The 24,031-nt window shown below is 40.0% G+C and overlaps 1 protein-coding gene across 3 annotated transcripts in view; it reads right to left on the minus strand.

The window, feature by feature from the left end:
- Positions 1-23,905, minus strand: part of TFEC (transcription factor EC) — a 45,790-nt gene extending 21,885 nt beyond the window's left edge. Inside the window, exons 1-4 of one of the 3 annotated variants that reach the window (XM_075124437.1) lie at positions 23,713-23,905; positions 21,682-21,777; positions 1,786-1,900; positions 821-874 (exon numbers count right to left, since the gene is read on the minus strand). In XM_075124437.1, the coding sequence (XP_074980538.1) occupies positions 821-874; positions 1,786-1,900; positions 21,682-21,777; positions 23,713-23,793 (346 nt within the window). In that variant the 5' untranslated portion in view covers positions 23,794-23,905. Of the gene's footprint in view, positions 1-820; positions 878-1,785; positions 1,901-14,288; positions 14,401-21,681; positions 21,778-23,712 lie in introns of those variants that run through there. The other 2 variants (XM_075124436.1, XM_048836134.2) reach the window with 2 other exon arrangements.
- Between the last annotated feature and the right edge of the window lie 126 nt (positions 23,906-24,031).

The raw sequence follows: 24,031 nt of genomic DNA on the forward strand, positions 1-24,031 counted from the left end.
ACAAGGATACCTTCTGGAGTGGGGAGGCTAAGTGAGCAAAAAGTATTCTACAGCAAGTGAAGAGTAGCTTGCATGGGTGGATGACACTACACTCCCAGTATGCCAGAAAGTATCCTGCTTAACCTACGTCAAATGTTATCTGAGCAGATGGAGAGATAAGAACTCCTGAGATCTAATGCTAGTCTGATTCTGAGCACAGAATTGGGAAGTCATTGAATAGTTGGGTCTCAGTTTTCTATTCTGTAAAATGGGGATAATAATACATATGTAATTCACAGAAGTAAGGGAGACAGCATGGTTTAGTGGACAGTGTATCATACTGGGAGTCGGCAGACCATGCTTCCATTCCAGCTTTGCCACCAGCTGACTGTGTGACCTTGGGCAAGTCACTTTATCTCTATGTCTCCTCCCACCCTTTGCCAGTCTTTGTTTGGACTATAGGTTCTTTGAGGCCAGGACTATCTCTTGCTATTTAATTTTACAGCACCTAGAAAAATGGAGCCTCAGTCTTGGTTGCCACCTTTAATCACTACAAAAATATAATTTATTATAAGTTATTTATAAGTATATGCTGTAAGAATTAATTCATGAAAATATGTAAAGTATGTCAAAGGTTAAAAATGTTATATAAGTGCACAGTATTATTTTATCATCTCTGGGAAGAAAGCAATGTATTTATGGAGTTCTTTTTTGTCTCCCCCCCACCCCCAGAAACAGATCCTTTCTGTTAGTCTTGGACAACAGCAGATAGCTGGCACACTCCATTTCTGTTCTCTCTGTACACAACATATAATGATATAGAAGAAGAACATATACTCACTGAGGTTGTGGTTGTCCTTTTTTTGTCTCTCCTTTGCCATTGCTCGTGTATCTGCTTCTGACAGAAAGTAACATTTATTAAAACAGTCCTTGGGTCACAGTTCTACTACTTTCTCCCTGTTACAGTGTCCCCTTTTCATTAAGGCAAAGTTTTTAGGCAACAACTTTAGAATTTTTATCAATTCCCACATTACTAAAGAAGACTGTGCCTTTGACCAGTATTGCATTTTTCAGTGTACCTGACAGGTTTCTTAAGACTTTATTGAACATGCATTTTAATTAAAAAAATTAGAAGTGGTAAGAAAGAACATTACATTTAGTACTTTTTTCTCCAATTTGCTGTACTTTACAGTGGGAGGAATCCCTGCCCCCCAACCTTTACAATAAACTAATGTGAATCTGGATTTGTATATCCCATAATGCAATAGTTAATCAGATTTCTAAGATATTCATATTGAACAAACTCACTGTTTCTTTTGAGTGACACTAATAAACCGTACATGGTTGTTAGCATTCTTTGGATTAACTGAATGTAACTTTTAAAGTTGTTAATCCATTAATATAGATTTTCCTTGAATAGACGTATTGTAAGCTTTTAAAAGAGCCATTTGTTCAATCCTGGAACAAATTTAATGGGCGATAATTTATTTATGCTATTGATTAGGAGCCAAAATGTGGAAGAATCCTCTATGTTTCCTAAAATAATTAGGTTTATCAGAAGCATGATGTTCATAAAAATGACAGAGTACACATTGTTTCTGAGTTGCTAAAGTAGAGGACCCAGTGTAAACATTTCCCTTGCTCTTTGCTCAACTCCTTAAAGGAAACAACATGCACTTTGCAAATTCTTAAGCAAAAAATACTCTGTATTTCACATATATTTTATTGGTAAGGTTCACTGAATTTTTAAAACAAACATCATTGCCTCTTAAATTATTACATTCCAAAATCCCAGAGCTATATTACCTGTGATTTCCCTTTTTAGTGGTAGAGTAGATGGGCAGGAAGCATTTGTAAGACCCATATTAGCAGGTGACAATCCTTGGTCACTGTTGTATATATCCAAAATGCTAGTGGACAGCTTAAGGAAACAAAGGAAAAAATAGGAAAAAAAGAATCACAATATGTTACAAGCTTAAAAGGTAAAAAGCATAAGTAAATGCTAAGAGTAAGCATAATGACAGGTTTCAGAGTAGCAGCCGTGTTAGTTTGTATTCACAAAAAGAAAAGGAGTACTTGTGGCACCTTAGAGATTAACCAATTTATCTGAGCATAAGCTTTCGTGAGTTACAGCTCACTTCATCTGATGCATAAAAGTGGAAAATGCACTTTTATGCATCCGATGAAGTGAGCTGTAGCTCACGAAAGCTTATGCTCAAATAAATTGATTAATCTCTAAGGTGCCACAAGTACTCCTTTTCTTTTTGCTAAGAGCAAAATTCTCTATCAGATGCGTATTCATGTCTCATGTTCTTCAGTGTGAGCTGCATATATACATCTAAAGGAGAATTTGTCATCATCTTGTATTAAATAAAATTAAAGGTTAAGGGTCAAAGCCTGCCATTGTTCCACATGCAGAACTTTGATAGAGGACAATGTGAGTTTTGTATGTTGAGTGATGGCAGAATATGGCTCTTGGTGTCTGATTTTGAAATAAAACTGTAGCCTATTTTCCAATAACAAGATTACTGCAGCTACACTTCAAACATGAGTTAAGTTGAAAGGGAAAATAACCTTGCTGGTCTTTACCTAGTCCCCAGTGAGTAGTTAACCACACCATTGAACTCAGAATTAGTATTCCGGATTGTTTATGTTTTAACAATATAAAGAGGTTAAGGCCCGATTGCTTTTAAAAGAGGAGTGAACAGAGCACTGGAGAACATGCTGTTGGTGTAAATCTTGCAAAGTTACAAAGATAGACCAGAAACTCTACTGGCCTTAATTCAGCTCTACCATGTCTGGCTGTACATAATATTGTATTGTTCCTTCCTTTGTGAAATGCGATATGGTACTTGAAAACAAAACAAAAAAATTGTTAAAAGGGAGTGAAGGTTGAAAGAGTGTTCCTATGGATTCCTGCTAGCACCCCAAGATATCAACCTTTCTTTGAATAATTCTAAACCCTTTTACAATAAAACCCAGTTCTGGAAATCTAGAAATGAGCAATTTAGACTCCAATCCCATATAATCAACCCTTCATCACGCACTATCCCCGCACCAGACTTACAATTAAATACTGTTGTGTGTCCATGTGAAAACAGCTGTATACAAATGTGACTCAAGCCAGCCCAACAGAAAATAAGTCCAGGAAAAGCAGAAGAAAAGATGCCAAATATTGTATTCTGCCATTTTATTGCACACACAACTTCTGTGCACAACATTTCTCCACCGTGGCCAATGTACAACAAGCTAGGGGCTTTTGTCAGTCTGGTCCAAAACATTTTAAAAAGATAGATGAAAAAAGCAAAGACAGTTTGTTTTAGTTGGGGGAAAAGTAAACTGTCCTTAAGATACAAAAAGTCTCTTTTAAACTGTATAGACCTTCATTGTCCCAGTTCTTTCTTGCATCCTGACCATGGGATTGGGCTGGGAAAGCACTTCCAGTTCTTCTACCTCTTCCCCTCAGGATGTCTCCTCTAGATTTCCCTTGCCTCCCTTGCTTTACATTCCTGAGCCCCTAATTAACTATTTCTGTACCTTCCCTAAGGTTGGGCACGTACCTCATTGCAAGCTGCTTGGGACTAAGGTACTTTGGTAAAGATTTGTTTAATGCTTATCTGTCCCATGCTAGTGTTACTACATTCTTTCGTGAGTCGTTTTATGTATCTAATTACAAAGAAGATTTATCTTCTAGGGGGAAGAAATCTCTTTAATTTTAAAGATTTTCCACTTGAGAGTTCAGTTCACTGCAAATTCTCCTAGTAGCCAGTGGTAGAATGAATCTACCATTGCACATGTTGCATACATACAAATAACACCACCTATGTACTTCAAAGCACTTTATCAGAAGACTAATACTTCAGAGCACGGAGCGCTCCTAAACACAGATAGAAATCACCAAGCCAAGTCAGTTCTGAAAATCCGCTTAAATATTTGATCTCTCAGTGCAAATAAATTTTAAAGAATGTTCAGAATTCACTTGAGTATTACTCAAGAACAAACTATGTTTAATATGTAGGATTTGAAAGCTAAGCACATTCCCATCATAAGCACCTTTATTTCATTCCTGAGCAGTGAAACAAAGAGTACTGTAGTATTTATGATATTTTTAAGTTTGTAATATCTGTGTTGCAGTCATACTATAACTGAACTATGACAGTGGATTTTGTATCAGCTCCAGGTGTATATTTAGGGACTCCTTTGAGATTACATTACTGTAAATTAATGCAGAAGTTGGGCTCCTGACACTAGATTAACTCAGTAATTTCCAACAGCCTAATCCAAAATCTTCCTAATGGAAATGTTACTATTCACTTCAATGGGCTTTGGATCAGGCCCTTATTGGGATTTAGTCTTATTGTTTTAGTGAAATGACAGGGAAAAAATAACTATTAATAAAATAATAGTTTTCTTACATACAAATAGTCCAGCAAATGTGATTTGTTCAAATAACTGCAGTAAAATTCTCATACGCCTATACATACATATTCAAAACTAGGTATTAATATCGTAGTAATGGTAAATACATTATAATTTGTAATGTTATGTAACAGAGTGCTGAAGGCTAGTACTGAGCCAGCACTCTGGTCACCATTGGTACTGATTAGGTTCTCCTGGAGAAGGCCTAATTAGAAGAGGTGCACCAGATTACCAGGCCAGATTGGGAATAGTCAATAAACCAATTAGCCCCTCTGACAGGGAAGCTGTAAAAAAGGGCACAAGAAGGAGTGCTCAGGGGGAAAAGAGAAAGAGAGGAACAGAAGGCTAGGAAAGCTTGCCAAATGCAGGGGGAATCCCCTGAGTAGAAACACCTTACCTACCTCCCCCCCCACACACCCCCTTTTGGAGACTGGATCAGGAAGTTGAGATACAGTGTGTAAGTGTGCAGACAATGCTATGTATTTGTGGAGGGATTAAAACTCTAAATAAACAATGCAGTGGTGTTTACAAGCAAGAAGATCTCAGGGTAGTGTGTTCGTGGAAGAGGTAGGGGTGCACCATGCTGCTTTGTCATGATCTGGAGGCTTGGCTGGGATTGTGCCTGTATCTGTGTGGTCTGGAAACCTGACAGAGAAGCTGGTGTCGAGTTTTGGCAGTCTTGGCGATGTGGGAACACCACAATGGCTGATGGAGCAGCAAAGAGAGCTGTAGAAGACACTGAAGGGCTTCCAACAATCGCACCACACAGAGAAATAGTCCTTGCTTGCCTGGCAGGCAGAGCAGCAAAAAATCCAGCAGGAATTTATATGGGAGCAAATCCAGGTTCAGCAACAATTCCTGCAAAGTTTAAATTGCTGAGTCCTACAATGGAAAAGAGAACCTAGGGATAGGACTCTGTAGGATGGAACAGGGAGATTACCCTGATGCATTTGGTTACTTTTGAAAGGTGGCAGTGGGAGCCAGAACAATGTGGGCCTTCTGGCTGGCAGCCTATTTAACTGAGGAAGCACAGGCAGCATATACAGCTCTTGGTGATGAGCATGCAAGAGACTATAACGTGGTTAAAGCAGCCATCTTGGATCCGGTGGGCCAGTCCACAGATAAATATTGCAAGAAATGTACCGTGGCAAGAATAGTAGATGGAAACAGAGGCCCAGGAGCAAGAATGACCCCCCCCCCCACCAACAAAGAAGGTGTAAGGGGGGGGAGAACAGCTCAACAGGCTGCCCTTCGTGTGATGACCTCAGACAGAGACAGAATTATGGGACGGAGCCACACCCACCAAATGTGATTTTTGTGGGTGGAAAATGGGTAGCCCCTGTAATAGGATCCAAGATGAAGACTCTGAGGGCAAGGAGGGGCAGATGCCTGGTAGAACCTCCATTAAAGGAAAAAGAGCAAAGAGGAAGAAACTAATTCTAATTAGGTTCCCATGGAGAAGGCCTAATTGGGCAGAGGTGTACCTAATCACCAGTCTCGGTGTGCTCTGTGTTCATGGAAGAGGCAGGAGTGCAGCATGCCGCCCCATCACAGATACCAGTGCCATTAAATAAGAATGTGTAGATGATAAAGAATGGGATGGATGATATGAACAGATGAGTTAAATTGAAGAACACATCTAAATCTCAAGAGTTAAGCCATATAGATATAATCTATATATCTGTCATATAGATATAATCAAATATCCACCATCTAATCACAAAGGCATGAATTATAATGACAAGGTCCAACTCTGAGAAAAAAGATCACAGACATCTAACTAGATGCTGATGAAAAATGATGCATTAACCATGAATTGCACATGACAGCCCAAGAGCAGATGGGGGTTCAAAAGTACCTCTGTAGTGACAATCACCTCAACAAAGGGTGGACAAACTCCCTGAGGGCATGTCTATACTACAAAATTAAGTTGACCTAACTTATGTCGACATACAGCTACTGCAGAAATTACATCACTTGTACATGTCTACACTTTGCTCCTTTTGTAGATGGCACACGTCCTCACCAGGACTGCATGAACTGATTGAACTGTCAGTGTGGGGTTTCACGGAACAGCTTCTGAAAGCCAGCAACAGTTGATGTAAGCAACACAGTGTCTACACTGACACTGCATCGACCTAACTACATTGACTCTACACCTCTTATGGAGGTCGAGTTATTACGTTGGCGCAGTGTGCGAATTACATCGGTGGGAGTGAAATTTTAGTGTAGACATGTACATAGTTAGATTGACATAAGCTACCTTGTATCAACCTAATTCTGAAGTACAGACCAGGCCTGAGTCTCCACAACTGATATAAAAGGCCCAGAATCATTTCCCAACCCACTAACATCACCTTTGTCTCATAGAGATTAAGCTTCAGACAGTTTTTCTCTCCTCTACGTTCCATTCTCAGTGAGGCACTGGGAAAGCAAAGCTACCACACTATCTGTATGTGATAAAAAAAGTGAAAAAAATACAGAGCTGCAAGTCATTCATAGACTGATGGCGGTGCAGTCCAAATAATCTCCCCATCTCCCCAAAAGCTCCATGTAGGTGTTAAAAAGGAGTGTCCAAAAGAAGTCTTGTAGAGAAACACCTTGCCCCAATTCGCCCTATAAAACCACTTGGAAAGATAAGAACAAAGCCATTAAAGAGAGAGAGAGACCACTGAAATCTGGTCCCCATTGAAGTCAATGGCAAAATTTCTATTTACTTTAGTGGAACCCGAATGTAACTTACCATGTTCCCAGCTGAAGAACAAGGTGATTCTATGAAACCTTGTGGACAATGGTATCAAAGACTGAGAATAGACCTAAAAGAATCAGCATAGACATCTGTCCTTTGTCCCTTGCTAGGAAATCATTGGATAAATAACATTAGACCAAACACTCTGCCATATTCAAGCAAAAAAAACCCCCAACAACAAACAAACAGGACTGAAATGATAGAGAGAAGAAAAAACAGTATGAAGAGGTGGCTTCTTGAGCAAGGGCTTAACCATCAGTAAGATAATGGCACCCTAACCTCCCAAAAGAAGATGTTAACAATCCTGATTTATAATTCATCCCATAACTCCCTGCTTGAATTTATAAGCCACGTGGGGCTAGAAGCCAATTTACAGGTCACAGGTAAAAGTTTCCCTAAAACCTCAAGCATTTTAGGGAGCAAAAGTATCCTAAACTCTGTAAGAAAAGTCAGACAAATCTGCACCCACAAAAGCAGTCAGATCAGTTCTATCAAATAGAAGTGCCGTGAAGTGAATTGTTGTTTCCACACAATGCCCAAAGTCAGCAAACTAAAATGGCAGTAGATTAAATGCCAGCTTTGTATTAAGCAAAAAGACATGAGGTGGTTGTTCCTGTGATGTAGGTGGGGAAATATTATTATCCATTATCCCTTTTATATGGATAGCAATACTGTGATTCAGGGACCTTGGAGCCCAAGCTCTAGGACATTCCCCCAGGGTGTCACAGAGCCTGGGCTGCAGTCCAAGCTTGAACATCTACACCACAATGAAACAGCCCCATGGACTCACAGGGCTTGGGCTGAGTTAGCTGACACGGGCCAGCCAGGGGTGTTTAATTGCAGTGTAGACATACCCAAAGTGATCTCGCTTGAAGACACTAGGTTTGATTCTGAATTACCCTGCACTTTATGAGAGGTTTCAGACTAGCAGCCGTGTTAGTCTGTATCCACAAAAAGAAAAGGAGGACTTGTGGCTTAGAGACTAACCAATTTATTTGAGCGTGAGCTTTCGTGAGCTTCATCCAATGAAGTGAGCTGTAGCTCACGAAAGCTTATGCTCAAATAAATTTGTTAATCTCTAAAGTGCCACAAGTCCTCCTTTTCTTCCTGCACTTTATGTAGACATTTACCTCAGCACAAAATGGATGTAAAACACTAAGTCAGAATGATAACATTTGACACCCACTTTGCACTGATATAAGTGACTATACATGCTGCAAGGCAATAGAGACTGTCATCCACTATGTTCTAGGGGGGTTAGGAGCATGCCTCAGCATCAAAAGTGCTGGGTTATAATCCTAGTTCTGGCACTCACTTGCTGTGTGCCCATATGCAAGTTGTTTGACCTCTCTGAGTGCCAACTTCCCCATCTGTAAAATGAGTATAAATATATTAATTTTTGTCAAATACTGGTTTTATAGTGCCTGGATGAAATAATGTCAGTAAATGCTATATAAATACAAAATATTATCAAGCCTGTCAGTAACAAAGATTGGAGTAGAACTCCAGAGTTCAGACTCCTCCATTCGTACTCTAGATGCTTTCTTCTAGAGTAGGGGTTCTGCTTCCTCCATCAGGATATATAGGCTACTAGAGATTTTAAACATCCTTACAAGAATAGATTGCACAGTGGCCTCACAGTGTTTGAAGCTGCTTTATATAGAGCAGAAAAAACAAATAGCAAAATTTAATGCAACTATGTGTCCACAATACTACAAGGTATAGATGAAGCAAAACAACAACAAAAACCTCAGAAAATCCTACTGTACATATCTTAAAAATAAATTGTCAGTTTTCTTAATATTAAAACTTCTGAACTATTTTCCTTCAAATATGGATTCTTGTTTAAATCACATTAGGATCTACAAAGCAAGACAAATTTGATGCCCCTTTGACATGTATACACATTTCTCTTTTGGGTTTTTTCCCCCCATATGAAAATTCCACAATTTCTTAAAGGATTTTGCTGAAACTCTATAAAAAAATTCACCTCTGGCATGATACCAAGCATGGAAAATTCTAGTACCAAACAAATTAGAGGTTAAAATAGAAATTGCATTATAACCTTGAGTGGTCACTTTTGCTGTAATGAGAGATGAGAAATTTTGTTTCCTGGTTAAATGTTGCAGAAGTTAGTTCAAATGTGACCCAAAATGTGGGCATTTTGGAATTAAATACAAAAGACAAAAATTATACCCCAAAATATTATACAAATTATTAGGCGTCATTCACGTTATATCAGGCCACTTGCATATATATTACCCTGTATGTCACAACAGGATCCTGTATGTCACAACAGGATTTCATGATGTTATATGATGTAGCACTGAAAGTTTATATACAATTATGGCTTGAACCAAATATACTCAAAACTTTGTATTTAAACCTCACAAAAACTTTTGTAACCTTACAAAAAAGTACAAATACTTTTGCAATGATGTAATTATACATTATGTGTATGAAAGTGACCTTACAGTGATATAGCACCATTAAATGTGATGAATCCAAAGCACTTAAAAATGTCCTAACTGTACAAAATATACATGCTTGCTCTCAGTTCTGTGTCTGTGTGTGTACTTTGTAGATGACATGTATGTCCTATACACGTACAAACACATAATAATTTCACCCACTTAAAAAGAGCAGTCGGAGAAAGATAGCAACTGTTAACACAGGAAATGTTAACCAGGCACACCCAGTGACAGTGTATTACTGGAAGTGAATCATACTATATCTAACTGAAACTGCAAGGGGAATTAATGAAAGCAGAACGTAATTAACCAAATTAGAATTTGGCAAGGATACCAGGCTTAACGCTCTTGCTTTTAATAACAAAAGTGTCACTGGATCTTCAATGACTGTATCAGAATATTGGTTTGACATCTCATCTGTAGATGGTGGTTCTCATCTGTAGGGCTCAATCCTGCAAGGTGCTGAACAGTGCACTCCAGTCTAGACCAATAAAGCACTTCAGCCCATGCTGCATTTTAACTTTGTGAGTGAGTCTCTGGCTAGGACTCAGCAGCATTTTGCAAGATCAAGTCCATAGTGCCCCCAGTAGTAAGTCCTGCAGCTCCAGGACTTTTGCTAGGCTCTCTCATCCAACTACTGAAGAGGCCTGACCCCAGGGTGCGGGACAAATTTTATAGTGGGGGTGCTGAGAGCAACTGAGCCAAACTGTAAACTCTGTATATAATGGAAACCACGTCAAGCCTGGGGGTGCCGCAGCACTCCCCTGCACTCCTAATTCCAGCAGCTATGCCTGACCCTGAGGAATTTGTGCCATCCAATGAGATTACCGCTTGAATTAGTATGGCTGCAGACATGAATGTTATAAAAATGTAGTTCGTGGTTGCTATTGAAGAGCTGGCAGTTACCACAATTCAGTATTTGAAATACCATAGTTCCTTTTCCAAGGAAAATATCATGCTGATAAGCAAACTAATTTCCTCATGTAGGGAAATACTGTGGTATTCCAGATATCACAGCATGGTAACTGTTGGTAGATGTCTTTTCAGTGGAGACTACATATATGAAACATATAATATATCAATATTACACACACAAAAAAACCCTTTGTTAAAAGAACATTAAGGTTGCTAAATCAAGCACCCAAAATTTAGGAAAGAATTAAGATTAAGAATTAAGAATTTAAGGAATTTAGGAAATTTAAGAATTTAAGAAATTTAGGAAAGAATTAAGATTAAGAATTAAGATTGCCTTAATTTGGCCCCCTTGTACATATGTATTATGATTAAGGTTAAGATTCTGTCATGGGTATTTTTAGTAAAAGTCAGGGTCAGGTCTCAGGCAATAAACAAAAATTCACAGAAGCCTGCAACCTGCCCCTGACTTTTATTAAAAATACCCTGGGGGTTGGGGGAGACTAAAAGTCAGAGCACTGTCGGGGGCTGACTTCTGGCAGCTGCTCCAACCCAAGCCACTGCTTCGGTCCAGGAGCTGCTGGTCCAACGGTCAGCCCACCAGTCAGCTGCTCTGGCAGCCCCAGGGCTGACCCCTAGAGACTGCTGCTCTGGGGACCACAGCTCCAGCAGGCCCAGGGACCACAGCTCCAGCAGCCCTGGGGCTGGCCACCAGGTGCTGCTCCAGTTCCACCGCTGCTCCTGGAACAGGGGCAGACAGCTGTTGCTCCAGCCGCAAGGGGGCTGACCCTACCCCGGACGCTGCTTCTGCCCTGCCTCAGAAGAAGTCACAGTGATCCCAGAAAGTCACGGAATCCATGACCTCCATGACAGAATTGTATCCTTAATTATGATACAGTCTTTAATTGCATGATCACATTACTATTTTTCCAGGTTACTTTTTTTTTTTTTGCTGCATTGCAGTAGCATCCAAAGTCTTCTGTCAGGATCAGGGCCTGATTCTACTAGACCTTATACAAACACAAAGTAAACGGTAATTTCTTTTCCAAAATAAACTAGATTTTCTTGCTTTTGTAAAGTCCTACTGAATGCAGTAAAGCCCAGCTCTAAATAGAGTTTTAGTTTCTTTATAATATCTATTCCACTTTAATCATCTGCACTGATGTTTTTCCACCCACATGACTAGACCAAAATCAATAATCCCTGATTTATTCTAAAATTAGCTGGCAAGAGGCACTCATATGGTGAGCAGCCATCATTGATCCATTAGACCTTGAAATTCATGTCACCATCCATTGAGGAGGAGTCATACATGTTAAGAATAGATACCTTCAACAAACACATGTATTTCTAATAGCTATACTCGTTTGGTCCATCTTCTTGAGTGTACAGTATCATAACAATACCTGTAATTGTAAATTTCCATTTCTGCTTGATAGAAATTAATACATCAGATGACATCTAAATTGCAGTGCTTGCATGTTAAATGTTAGGACAATCTGTCATTCACATTTACACCCTGTCTATACACCTCTTAAATCATGTTAATATTGGACCTTAAATTATAGCACAATTTTGTAAAATGATTCTTGTCGGTCTGCCTTATCCAGGAAAAGTATGTTAGCACCTTTCTACTTAAAAATGACTCTTTTTAATTCTTTCTAATTAAAGCTACAGACAGGGCCTTAATAACGCTTTTACACTGGTGTCACTTGCATCCCTAATGTGGAAGAAAGTCTAAAGTTAGAACCATTTTGATTGTCCATTTCATGTATTATGTAAAATGTTATTTGTTTTATTCCTTCAGATTCAAAAAGTAAAAACAAAGTATTTAATTCCTTATCATTTACCTAATTTGTTCAGTGTAACCAGGTGACTCAGCTGGCTTTAAACTCTGAAGTATGGATATGAATTTCAAAACATGCATTGATTTTTTTCTGCACTTTAATCCATAACTATCAAGTGACGAAATTGTTGATGAAATTGTTGCTCATACATTTACTATACAATAATATCTGAAATGTCAGAAATACATCCTATTTTTAAATAGAGGGGGGAAATTGGGATATCTGAAATACCTCTCAGTATCTGGCTTAGTGTGTGCTAACAGCTCACACAATGGAAGGGATATATAGATGGGACATATAGTCTAGTGATTCAGGACTGGAACAGGACTCTGAAGATCTGAGTCCAACTTCTGGTTTTGTCATAGAATTGCTGTGTCACCTGGGGAAACTCAGTAAACCTCTCTCTCTCTCTCTCTCTCCACTTACTCTGTAAGATCACAGATAACAATACTCCCTTTGCCCAACCCTTTGTCTGCTGGTCTATTTAGACTATCAGTGCTCTGGCACAAGAGCTCTCTCTTACTAGGAGTATTTCCAGGGCCTAGGGATCCCTTTTGCAGTTGGATGTTAAAGGTACTCCAGTAATTAAACTTTAAATAATTACTTATTAAAAATATTGACTTTTAAAGGACAATCACTGTATATTGGGAAATAAACTTGCTTTATTGCTAACTAATAAAAACAATACCTGTTTCTTTTTTCTTTATTTCCATGTAAAACATCAAGTTAGCAAGTGCTCCAAGTTTCAGACCTCTGTACTTGTACCCAGCACAAATTGCAGCACCTTCTACATTTATCTTTAACCTGGTTAATAATTGTACACTGCTTGACCTGGTACTTAACGCTCAGATATATTATGTATGAAAACTGGCTATTTTTATCTTTGAATAATGAGCAGCAAGCTTGTTCATTATTCACAAGAGAAAAATGAACTAGTTTCAGATTCCCACATACAGTATATGCCCAGAAGAAATGTTACTACTGACCATATACATAAATGTCCATGGTCTAGCCCAGTGGTACCCAAACTTGTTCCTCCGCTTGTGCAGGGAAAACCCCTGGCGGGCCGGGCTGGTTTACCTGCCACGTCCGCAGGTTCGGCCAATCGTGGCTGCCAGTGGCTGCAGTTCGCTGCTCCAGGCCAATGGAAGCTGCTGGAAGCAGCGCGGGCCAAGGGAAGTACTGGCCACTGCTTGGGCAAAGAAGACCAGGGCCTCATGTATCCCATACAGCTATGGAATTTGGTGTGGAATCAACTCCTTGCTGTAGAGTTGTGTGCTGGGCTATACATTTAATTCCTTTTTAAAAATGTTCCTGGCCCTTCTGGGTGCAAAGATAACCTAAGAATGTGAATTCAAAGCAAACTAATGAAGTGATACCTGACTACCGTGAGGTGGACCTGTGGCCCCTCATCTGGACCACACCTATTTTAGTTTTTGTACTGGCCTCTGTAGAGCTGTTACAAAAACCTATTCTGTGGCAGGCTGGATACATAAGCTTCCTTGCTTTGCCACTCCCTCAAAGTAACCCGCATGCAGCCCTTATGAAGGGATTAACTCCGACAGAGAGCTGTATACCAGTCTTCCACACCATGAATGAGTTTCACCCACACAGTCCTGCTTCAGACTGGTATAACTCATGAAAAACTGGTACTAAGCATTTGTTTTGACAGCTCAGTTACAAACACAAGAGAACGTCCTCTCTGATATCAAGAAATGTCTCCACAAAGATTGCCTCAGAACTGTTTACTGCAACAATCTAAATTAACAAACTGCATTATTGGTTCTATACATATTAGACAGTTTCTAACCCAGTACTTTATCTTGTTTGTTCTAAGATTAGTATCTCATGATCCACATGCTTTATATATTTTTAACTCAAAATTATTGAAGAAAGAAAATATTTGCTCACCAGTTTTATTTTTGAAGAGTCTATAATTTCCACAATATCGATAGTTTGGTCTTTCTCCTTCATTTTTCTCTTTCAGTAATCTTGTAAACAATATCTAGGAGAGCTATGCTGAAGCTTATGTACCTAGGTGAACTTTGATTCTTCCTTGGACTTTCAGACTAATCTAGTGTAGAATGTGATTGACAAAGCATTCACATTGACGTTATGCACGTTTTTCAAGTTACCCACAGTAAGCAAAGAGGGTTGTTAATATTTACTCTGTACCTTTCTCTAGAATGGTTTTGAACCCTAACAGTTTATGAAAATTGCCAAATGACATCAGTGCTTACTGACTGAAAACTACCCATACAATATGCAGCACTGGGCTGCCTAGTCCAGCATTATTTTGTGCACCCTTTAACGCAAAGGATTCCTGCCTGAATGATCACAGTAGTTATTCAATAAAATATTTAGAGAAATATCCTGATATTTTTTCTGTGTGGTTTCTAGCAATGGGACAGACAGTAATTTTTTTGTAATCCATTCAATTACCAAATTGTAACCACCAGTATTTGACAAATAATTAATATGAATACAAATTATTAATGCCATGATGAGCAATTGTGACCTCAAAGACCTTGTGACAGCAATGGGATTTTGAAGATAGATAGAATTGTGCATTCATCATGGTTCAGAGTGATTTAATGAGAGCTTTTTATCCACTGCTGTTAACATAATCATAAAAATTACAGATGAATAAAGACCTATTAGGTCATCTAGTCCAAACCTTGGTCAGGGTAAGATTATTCCCTACAGAACATTCCTTTTGCTTTGCAGGTTATCAACATCACAAGGACTAGCCTGGATTGAGCCACTAGGCAACTGACAATTGCTTAATCAATTGTTTCCCTGTAAGGGCTACAAGGCTCATCTATGTCCTTTCCTCTCTTACAGGCTGTCTAATGGGTTATTCCCTTGTAACACGCTAGCTCGCTTTTGTGGGTTCTGTTGTTCTTTTCTGCACTTGTGTATTATCCCCTTGTGAAAGGGTGTACCTAGCCTTTGCAGCTCCCTACAGAAAACACGGCAGTCCCAATACATCCCATCCAAGAAAGCAGCAATACAGGAAAAAACGTGCACAAAAAGTAAGTTCTCCAGGCCTACCTAGAGGGACCTCACTGAAACAGCCATCTTGGAAACTACAAAGGCCCGGTCCTTCTAGGGCTACCAACATCCAATCAGAGCCCAATCAGAGCCCAGCAAGCTCAGATAAAAGGAGATGCTGGGCCCTAGTAGGCCAGTCCCTGGCTGACACCAGAGGATTAAAGAAGCATGCTTCTCTCTGGTTATAGGAGCATGAGGATTAGCCAAGGTTTATTGCTGGCTGCATTTGTGTAGCTGGGTTTGCACAGGGAGAGAGGGATCTGATAACTTTGGCCCTCTTATAAGGATGAAGATAAAGAGGCCTAGGGAAGTAGCAGCAACAAGTTGAATTGAGAAGTTTCTGGTTGTTGTTTATTGGGTTCCTGGTGTAGTGGGTGGGCCCAGGTTCCCCAAGAAGTGGACCGGGCTCACTTGGAAGCCCTAGAAAAAGTTTAAGTGTAAAGGACTCACAGTTGAGGCTGAAGATCTTGGAGAGGGCAGATAAACCCTTAAACCCCTATAGAGATTTTTGGCCATGAGTCTTGTGGTATAACTGTAGAACGGATAGAATAACTCACAATGTTTGATGTATTAAACCTCTTTTTTATTCATGAATATTTTGGGCAAATACTTCTTGTAGATTTTATGAGACGAGGTTTTTTTCAGTAACCTGTGAACAAGATTAAATTTGTCTAGGTCACATGGTTTGTTTCTATTCCTTAAATGAATGAGCATAATTCCTGCAATCATGTTTCTGGTGCAAGTACTTATAGTTACTAATTCAAAATGTGCTTTTCACCAGTATTCTCCAGTATTTGCTTATAATTCACTGTTCTCAGGACATATTACTGCTAGCAAACTAATTGACTAGAATACACATAGAAAAAATGGATACAAAGTAAAACCATTAAAAATTGTGAAGGAATATTCAAAGGCTTTTTTTGTTGGCTTTCTCAGCACTAGAGGTGGTCAAAAAAATTGACACTTTTTTCCATCTAAAAAGTCATTCTTTCTCTTTCTCAAGTTCTTCTGGTGAAGCTAATTCACACTGCATGAATAATTAAATATTCACTGGGCTAGACAGAAAGAAAGAGAGACTGACCCCATGGCCTAGTGGTTAAATCACTCAGCTAGGATATCAGAAATTTGGGTTCAAGTTCCTCCCTGGCCTGATGCAGAGTAGAGACTTGAACCTGCATTTCCTAAGTGAATGCAGTGTCCTAATCACCAGAATATTGGTTGTTCTTTGGTGGGTCTCTGTGCTTTTTCATGAAGACATTCAAAAGGTCTAGGTTTCATTTTTGCTCTGTATTGAAATTAAAAATTTCAAAACCTCTATTTTTTTTCAAGTTAGAATTCTTGTTTCCCAGCCAGCCCAACTTAGCACTTTATGGGTGGAGCTCAGGCCCTTGCAGAATGGTTGGTTTTAGATAAGAATCCAGATGGCAGGATTCTAACAATCTTCTAATTCTTATGATGTAAGGTTTGGTGAAAATCATGTGAAGTAGAAGCCATTAAAAAAGTCAGTGCTCATCAGTAGTTGATACACTGCGATTATCTAAAATACTGCAGTCATTTCTTAAAGTATTAGTATTTGTGGTATTTCAGATACCCCTGTACAATAACTATTGGCAAATAATCTTTTCATAGAGGCCACTGTTCTTGGCAAACTACCAGTATAGTGTTCCCATGAGTCTTGGAAGCATATATATATATATATATAGTAACACAAACAAAAGCTATGGTTAGTGATAGCTAGGATTGCACCACGACACCTCAGTTGATCCAAAACCTGAAAAGCCTGGAAATAAAAAGTCTCTTGCATTCCTTGACATTTTCACATTTCCTGCTACACTGTCTATAACAGGCTCCATAAGGCTTTCACTTCCATCTCCAACAGATTCCAAAAGCAATGTGTTCCCCAACTTCATTAAACTTGCACTTTGATGCAAAATCTTAATGGCGAGGTCATATACTTTATATCAACAGTGACAGTCACACATTCCAAGTCTTTGGAAAGTTAATACACTTCAGCCATGCTGAGGTTGCTGTTAAGGTTTTGTGTTAAAGTGCGAGTTTGGTGAAGATGGAGAGCTGGTAGCTTTTTGGCATCTGTGACCATCTCCAGCTATAGCAGTACTTGTACCTACAACAGAACCTCAGAGTTATGAACACCAGAGTTATGAACTGACCAGTCAACCACACACCTCATTTGGAAGCAAGCGGCAGAGACCAAAAAAAAAAAAAAAAAAAGAGAGAGAGAGAAAGAAGCAAATACTATACAGATCAGTACTGTGTTAAATCTAAACTACTAAAAAATAAAGGGAAAGTTGAGAAAAAAAGATTTGACAAGGTAAGGAAACTGTTTCTGTATGTCTTTCATTTAAATTAAGATGGTTAAAAGCAGTATTTTTCTTCTGCATAGTAAAGTTTCAAAGCTGTATTAAGTCAATGTTCAGTTGTAAACATTTGAAAAAACAGCCATAATATTTTGTTCAGAGTTATGAACAACCTCCATTCCCAGGTGTTCATAACTCTGGGGTTACATTGTAGTTAATTTAACCTTTCTTTCATTACAGGTGGCAGCTAAGTAATAATTACTACAGTTGCAGTCGGCCGATTGTCTTAATATACATGTTGCATTCAACGCATCAGTCCTCAGTGTTCAAAGCTCAAGGACGCTATGTTACTTTCTAGAGTTGACACTCAGGCCACTGACGACGGGAGCAAAGGGGACAATTTTCCAGGGGCCTGGGTGATTTAAAAGTCGCGGGAGCCCCGGGCCCTTTTAAATCGCCCATGTGAGTTGCAGGGCTCCTAGGCACGTGCAGGGTGGTACTGCAGGAGGCGAAGGCAGCCGAGCAGGCATGTGGAAGCCTGGCTGTGCCGGAAGAGCACAGCCAGCAGCAGCTCGCTGGGCACCAGCCAGTGCAGGTGCAACATCGCCCAAATGTCAGGTGGACCGTGTCCGCATGGGCACAGCTTGTGTGCGCGTGCACCAGCCGCTGCACGTGGTCCAGCTTCGCGCCCATGGGCTGATGCCACACCAGGCCAGCAGCAGCGTGGGGCCTGTCTCCAGCCCGCCCTCCATGATACGCAGTGGCAGTGACTCCCCACCCCAGCGACCCTTTCTTGGGGGCCCATTGACAGTTCTGCCCTGGGGCCCAGAATTGCTGATGGTGGTGCTGCTGACACTAACAACAGTCAAAATAACAGGTGTCATCGTATTGGATCCTCATGATTATGGAAAAACGAGTCTCGATCATATTCTGTTTTACTTTTAATTTTGTTTTTCTAACTAAAGTTCTAGATTATATCAGCAAAATGGTGTTTTGGGTTTGTTATTCTTTCATTGCTGTAGTACTGCTGAAACAATGCTAGTCTTACATCTCCTTTGAGCAATACATGACGGTAATAGATATGCTTTATTTGAAACCAATGTTTCATGGTCGGAGACAGAACTGGGGTCTACAAATACTTGCATAAGTATTGAGGCAGCTAGATTAAACATTCTCTGTCCCCTTATCTTTCTTTGCATAAGTGATTTTAAAAGTTGGTGATAAAAGATACCCCTGATCTAAAGTAGAAACTTAAGTGCAGAAGAAATAGAGCTAGTGCATTCTCCACTCTGAGTAGTTCTTAAATCAGGGGCCCAGGGATAGATGGTTTTCTGATATAAGGAAATTTAGACCAAATTTCAGTAAAAGCCAGATGACCAGCTGCTTTAGCATAGGTGGAGCTGCAATGAGCACCTACAGGATGGAAGGAGTATGTTCCTGTTTTCACTTTTCTGACCCTACTAATACCACAACTATAATTCATTAATTAAGGGGCAGATTATGAACCTCTGATCAATTATTCACATAAGTAGTCCCATAGCCTTTAATGTGAACATTTAAGTCACACATGAATGCATCCAACTAAAACAAACATCAGTTTAGAACTACACACAATGGACAGCAATACAAATTCCCCAACCACATCAACCACCCACTAAGATTAGGAAAGAAAATGGTCTATGGATTAGACCCTGTGAAGCCAAAGTTCACTGAAAAGGTGAGCTTTACATGGTATGTGGAAACCTAACAAGCTGAGTTCTAGCAGAGCGTAAGAGGGAATGTGTTTCAGAACTGAGGAACAAACCATAGACAATGACAGAAGCACAAATTTAAAGTGTGTCTCTAATGCTTCTGTAGATCTCAGCTGCCACAGTGGAGAATAAGGAGAGGGAAGACCACTAAGTGAGCCATAATCACCTAGGGCCTGATTCTGATCCATCTGACAACAGTGTAAGAGTTACGTCAGGCCCTTGTGCAGAAGCACAGGGGAAGGCACAAGAATTCTCCCTAACTGCTCTTTGTGTCACTGTGCAAGGAACTGGGATACAACTGAAATCCTTCTGCTTGCGGGCACAAAGATGATAGCTAGTGTGGGAGATACCTGCCTCTTCTGGGAAACTGAAAATCCTGAGATTTTAATTCTGGCTGCTCCCTCCTCCTTGTCCCTGGAACATCTTTTTATAACATGACCAAATATATAGAGATGTTTTAACTCAGGAAAATAATATATTCCTCTACTTTATGTGATGCTAGACAACAGTGTATCTGAAGAACTCAAGCACTGGGGGGAGGGATAGCTCAGTGGTTTGAGCATTGGCCTGCTAAACCCAGGGTTGTGAGTTCAATCCTTGAGGGGGCCATTTAGGGATCTGGGGCAAAAATTGGGGATTGGTCCTGCTTTGAGCAGGGGGTTGGACTAGATGACCTCCTGAGGTTCCTTCCAACCCTGATAGTCTATGATTCTAACTGTCATCTAACCGCCCAAAGGGAGCAGGAAGGAGGCAGAGCCATGGCCTGCCCTCTCTCCACTTTGACCCCTGGAGCAGGCCAGGTGCTTCATGGGGAGCAGACTGTACCATCCTAAAGGACACACACCTGGCTGTTCAGAAAGAGGTTGTATCTCTCTGGCCTCCCAGCATCTTCTCCAACAGAAGCCAGCCGATAAATGGCACTGTTTGGCCCTGTGGAGTTGCAGTCAAAACAGTGTAAATAAGAGAAAACTCAGGTCCATAGTGTTTGACAGATTAAAACCAAAATGCTGACTTGCACCTGCAAGAAGAGAGTAGCCATAGACAATACACAGAGTGTGTATACTTCATGCCTGAAGCTAAACATTAATGAGGCTGGAATTAGCATATTTAGTTAATGAAAAATCTTCAGTTTTAAAGAAGGATTCCAGTCCTGCTTGAAAACCCACTTTTCATGGAGTCTTTTCACTCTGACTGACCATCCCTCCATACCATCTTGCAACAGTTAAGGCTCTTCCCGTGCATCAGACTGATCTGAGAGTATTAACTCTGTTCATCAAGGACCATCTGTAAAGTGTTCTGCATATTTACAACGTGCTATAAAAATAATAATTTGAACTCTGAAACTGGCATAGAGATATTTGAACACTCCAAGTTCTAATTGCCAATCTGGGCACTATCACTTTGAGGGTGGAGTCTGGAAATAAGGATCACAACATGAGTCGGGGCTGAGAGGAGAAAACAGATGACATCTTAAGTAAAGTTTGAGCACTCAAATTATTTCCCCAAATACGTAATGCTCTATTTTATTTACAACCCAAATTTTGTCCACTCTCCTTCCTCAAACTTGTAACATATTTGACAATGTAAACAGACTGCTCATCACATTTTTTAAAAATTGAGTCTATTGCTTTAATATTATTATTCAATTGGTATTTTTCATATTCTCACCTCAATGCTTATAATTATTCCAAATGGGTGCTGTTTACCAATGTTAGAGGTAAACCCAAGGGTCTCTGCAACAAATAGAGCTCACCCCACCATCTTTCCCTTCAGAGTAGCATGTAGGAGTAGTTGCCGCAACACTGGGGAATCTTTGAACTTCTTGCATGCTATTGGGGGAGGGAGACTTTATACTGGCTTTCATGGATCTATTTAGTCATAAAACCCCTGCACAGGGGTATTGAGGAGCTGAAGCTACTATTCCATCCCAGAGTCTGCAATAATAGCAATAGAGGAACTGTGCTGGAACCCTCTGTCTTTATCCTGGCCACATCCTGGGGCTGTGGATTCCCTCAACCCCTATGGCATTTCCTGGCACAAAGACAAATAACTCAGGACAATGGGGAGGAAACTTCACCACTTGAAAATACTGCTTATTCTGTCAAACTATAGTTTACAATTCAATTCTATATCACAAATCTATATTACTAATAGCAGGATGAAAGTCCATAAAATACTTACAGTTCTTTGCAGTAGTAGTGTAGCTTCGGAGCAACCTATCCCTTCGTCATTAAAACTTGATTCCATATTGATGATGTCATCAATAACCTCCTCCATCTAAGAAAATAATAGTTTTAAACTATTAATGCTGACCCATATTTTTGATAATATGAAACTAAAGAGAAAATAAACTGCAATCAACAAAAGTGAATTAAAAACAAAGATCAAATTCTTAAGCCTCATATAAACTTTCCTATCTGTGCAAGATTTTCATATATATTAGTTCCCATGAGTAAAGTAAAAGTGGTTGTGGTTCACTAAGTTACTTTTTTCCCTGAATAACAACAGCCCTCTACCCATTCCCCCTTTCTGAGCCTACCACCTTGTCACACCAAGATCAGATGATAGAAGGGTTGTGGGTAACTAGTAACCATCAATCCCAACCCCTCTCAAGTGTGTCACATCCGTAACACATTTATCTACTGGTCCAGGAAGGCTGCCAGGAATCTGTGGTTGTTCAAGAATCCTGGTCACTCATGCTGCAGCATATAATGCTGCTGCCAAAATTCAGCAGGTTGAGTAATGTGTTGTGTGTTGAAGCACAGAAATTCATGGTACCTCAGTTTGGATATTCATTCCAAAGATTGGACACATATCCAAAACAGCCTGTCTGGTCCTAGCCAGAATCAGGAACTGCAGAAACGTGTGACACTGATAAATAATTAAACAGAAAAAACAGTTAAATACTTTTTGAAACCTCAATATAGGTTCAGTTTGAGTAACAATCTGGATTGGTACACAAATACCTTGTTTTCTTAACAAAGCAGCCCTGCAGAAGGCCTCATAGTCAAACACTGTTGCTAATTCTGTTGTCTATAGGTAAGATTCACTCATGTCATGTGGGTTTGTACAAGCAGAGCTGGTAGGGGAACTGTGGGTGGAGCAGCTGTGTGGAGGTGCCTGCACACTCCATGCTCCCACATGTCAACTACCATGAAAGGCCACAAATGGAGCAATCCAGGGATATTTATGCGGATCTGGGGCTCCATGCAACTGGCACTGAGAGACTGCAGTCACTACTGCAGCCAATAGCATCCCCAGGGAGAGGGTAACTATTCTGCAGCTCCCCGCCCCCCACCCATGCCTATTGGCCCTACACTGGGGTACTGTATTCCACTTCCCCAGCCCTTTCACACTCCACTGACATAGAACTCAACTACTCAGGGCATATGTAGATGGAAAGGATTTCACCCTGTGGTAACAGCATATTCATGAGTCTTTTTTGTTCTATTTAAATCCCATCATGGGATAAAGCTGCTCCCTTTCTTATGCCATTGGATGAATTCTCCTTTTGCTAGTTTGCAACATCTCTTGAAATCTACTGAAGTACTGAAGAACATCTTGATCTATATCTGACTGCATAAAATGTACAGGCCAGATCCTCAGCTGGTGTAACTAGGTGTAGCTACACTGAAGTCAATGGTAGTGCTGAAGTCAATGGAGCTACACAGATTTACACAAGCTGAAGATCGGGCCTATATAAAATACAGCAATTAACCGAAAAAATCAATGAGTGGGTTATTGCATCTAAAATTTAGTCTGATCTGGTGTTTAACTTTATTATATATTTGAAATAATGTTTTTAGACATAAATAACTTCCATTTGACAAAGGTTTGCAAATCCAGGTGCATAACCAAAAAAGTGGACAGTAATATACTAATGTCAGACTTTGTATTTGACATGCGTTCTGCAAATACAAAATATCCAGGTGCAAACTGAAAGTTTAAGTGTCTAATCCTGCAAGCAGCTAGTCACACTGGCATTCAGAATCCACGCACTTCAATGGGACTGCTTGTGTAAGCAAGGAGTACCCAAGTGAACAAGGGCTGTAAAGTGAGGCTATAAGAAAGGGAACACTGATGTGCTGCAGCAAAGAACTGGTACACGTACATTTAATTGTTATTCACAAGTAACACAAGGTGTGCAAGATAACCACCATTCTCCTATACTTTCCCTCAGCCCGGCCTGTATCTTAAACATACATGCCATACCACATTTTCATGTTGTCCTCCAAGACCCAGTAGCTTGGTAACCGGACTTTCTGGAGTGCCAATATCGCTGGCAGGAGGCATGTGTCCGTTTCTCAGTACGGGTGTAGCTCCTGCAGGCTGGACTGTATGGCAGTGGGACAGTGAGAGGGTTTGGCTGGAGAGCTTGGTGTCAAGTGTCAGGTATTGTTTCACTTGATGTTTTTGGCTTTGCTGTATGTGATATCTAGATTGATTTTCCAAGTGTGTTTGTACCTGTGGGGAAAAGGAAATAATTTTTGAAGTTTATATTCATCAGTACAATTATAGCATAACTTCGGTA

The sequence above is a fragment of the Caretta caretta genome, chromosome 1 (assembly GCF_965140235.1).
Source record: "Caretta caretta isolate rCarCar2 chromosome 1, rCarCar1.hap1, whole genome shotgun sequence".
NCBI lineage: Eukaryota > Metazoa > Chordata > Testudines > Cheloniidae > Caretta > Caretta caretta.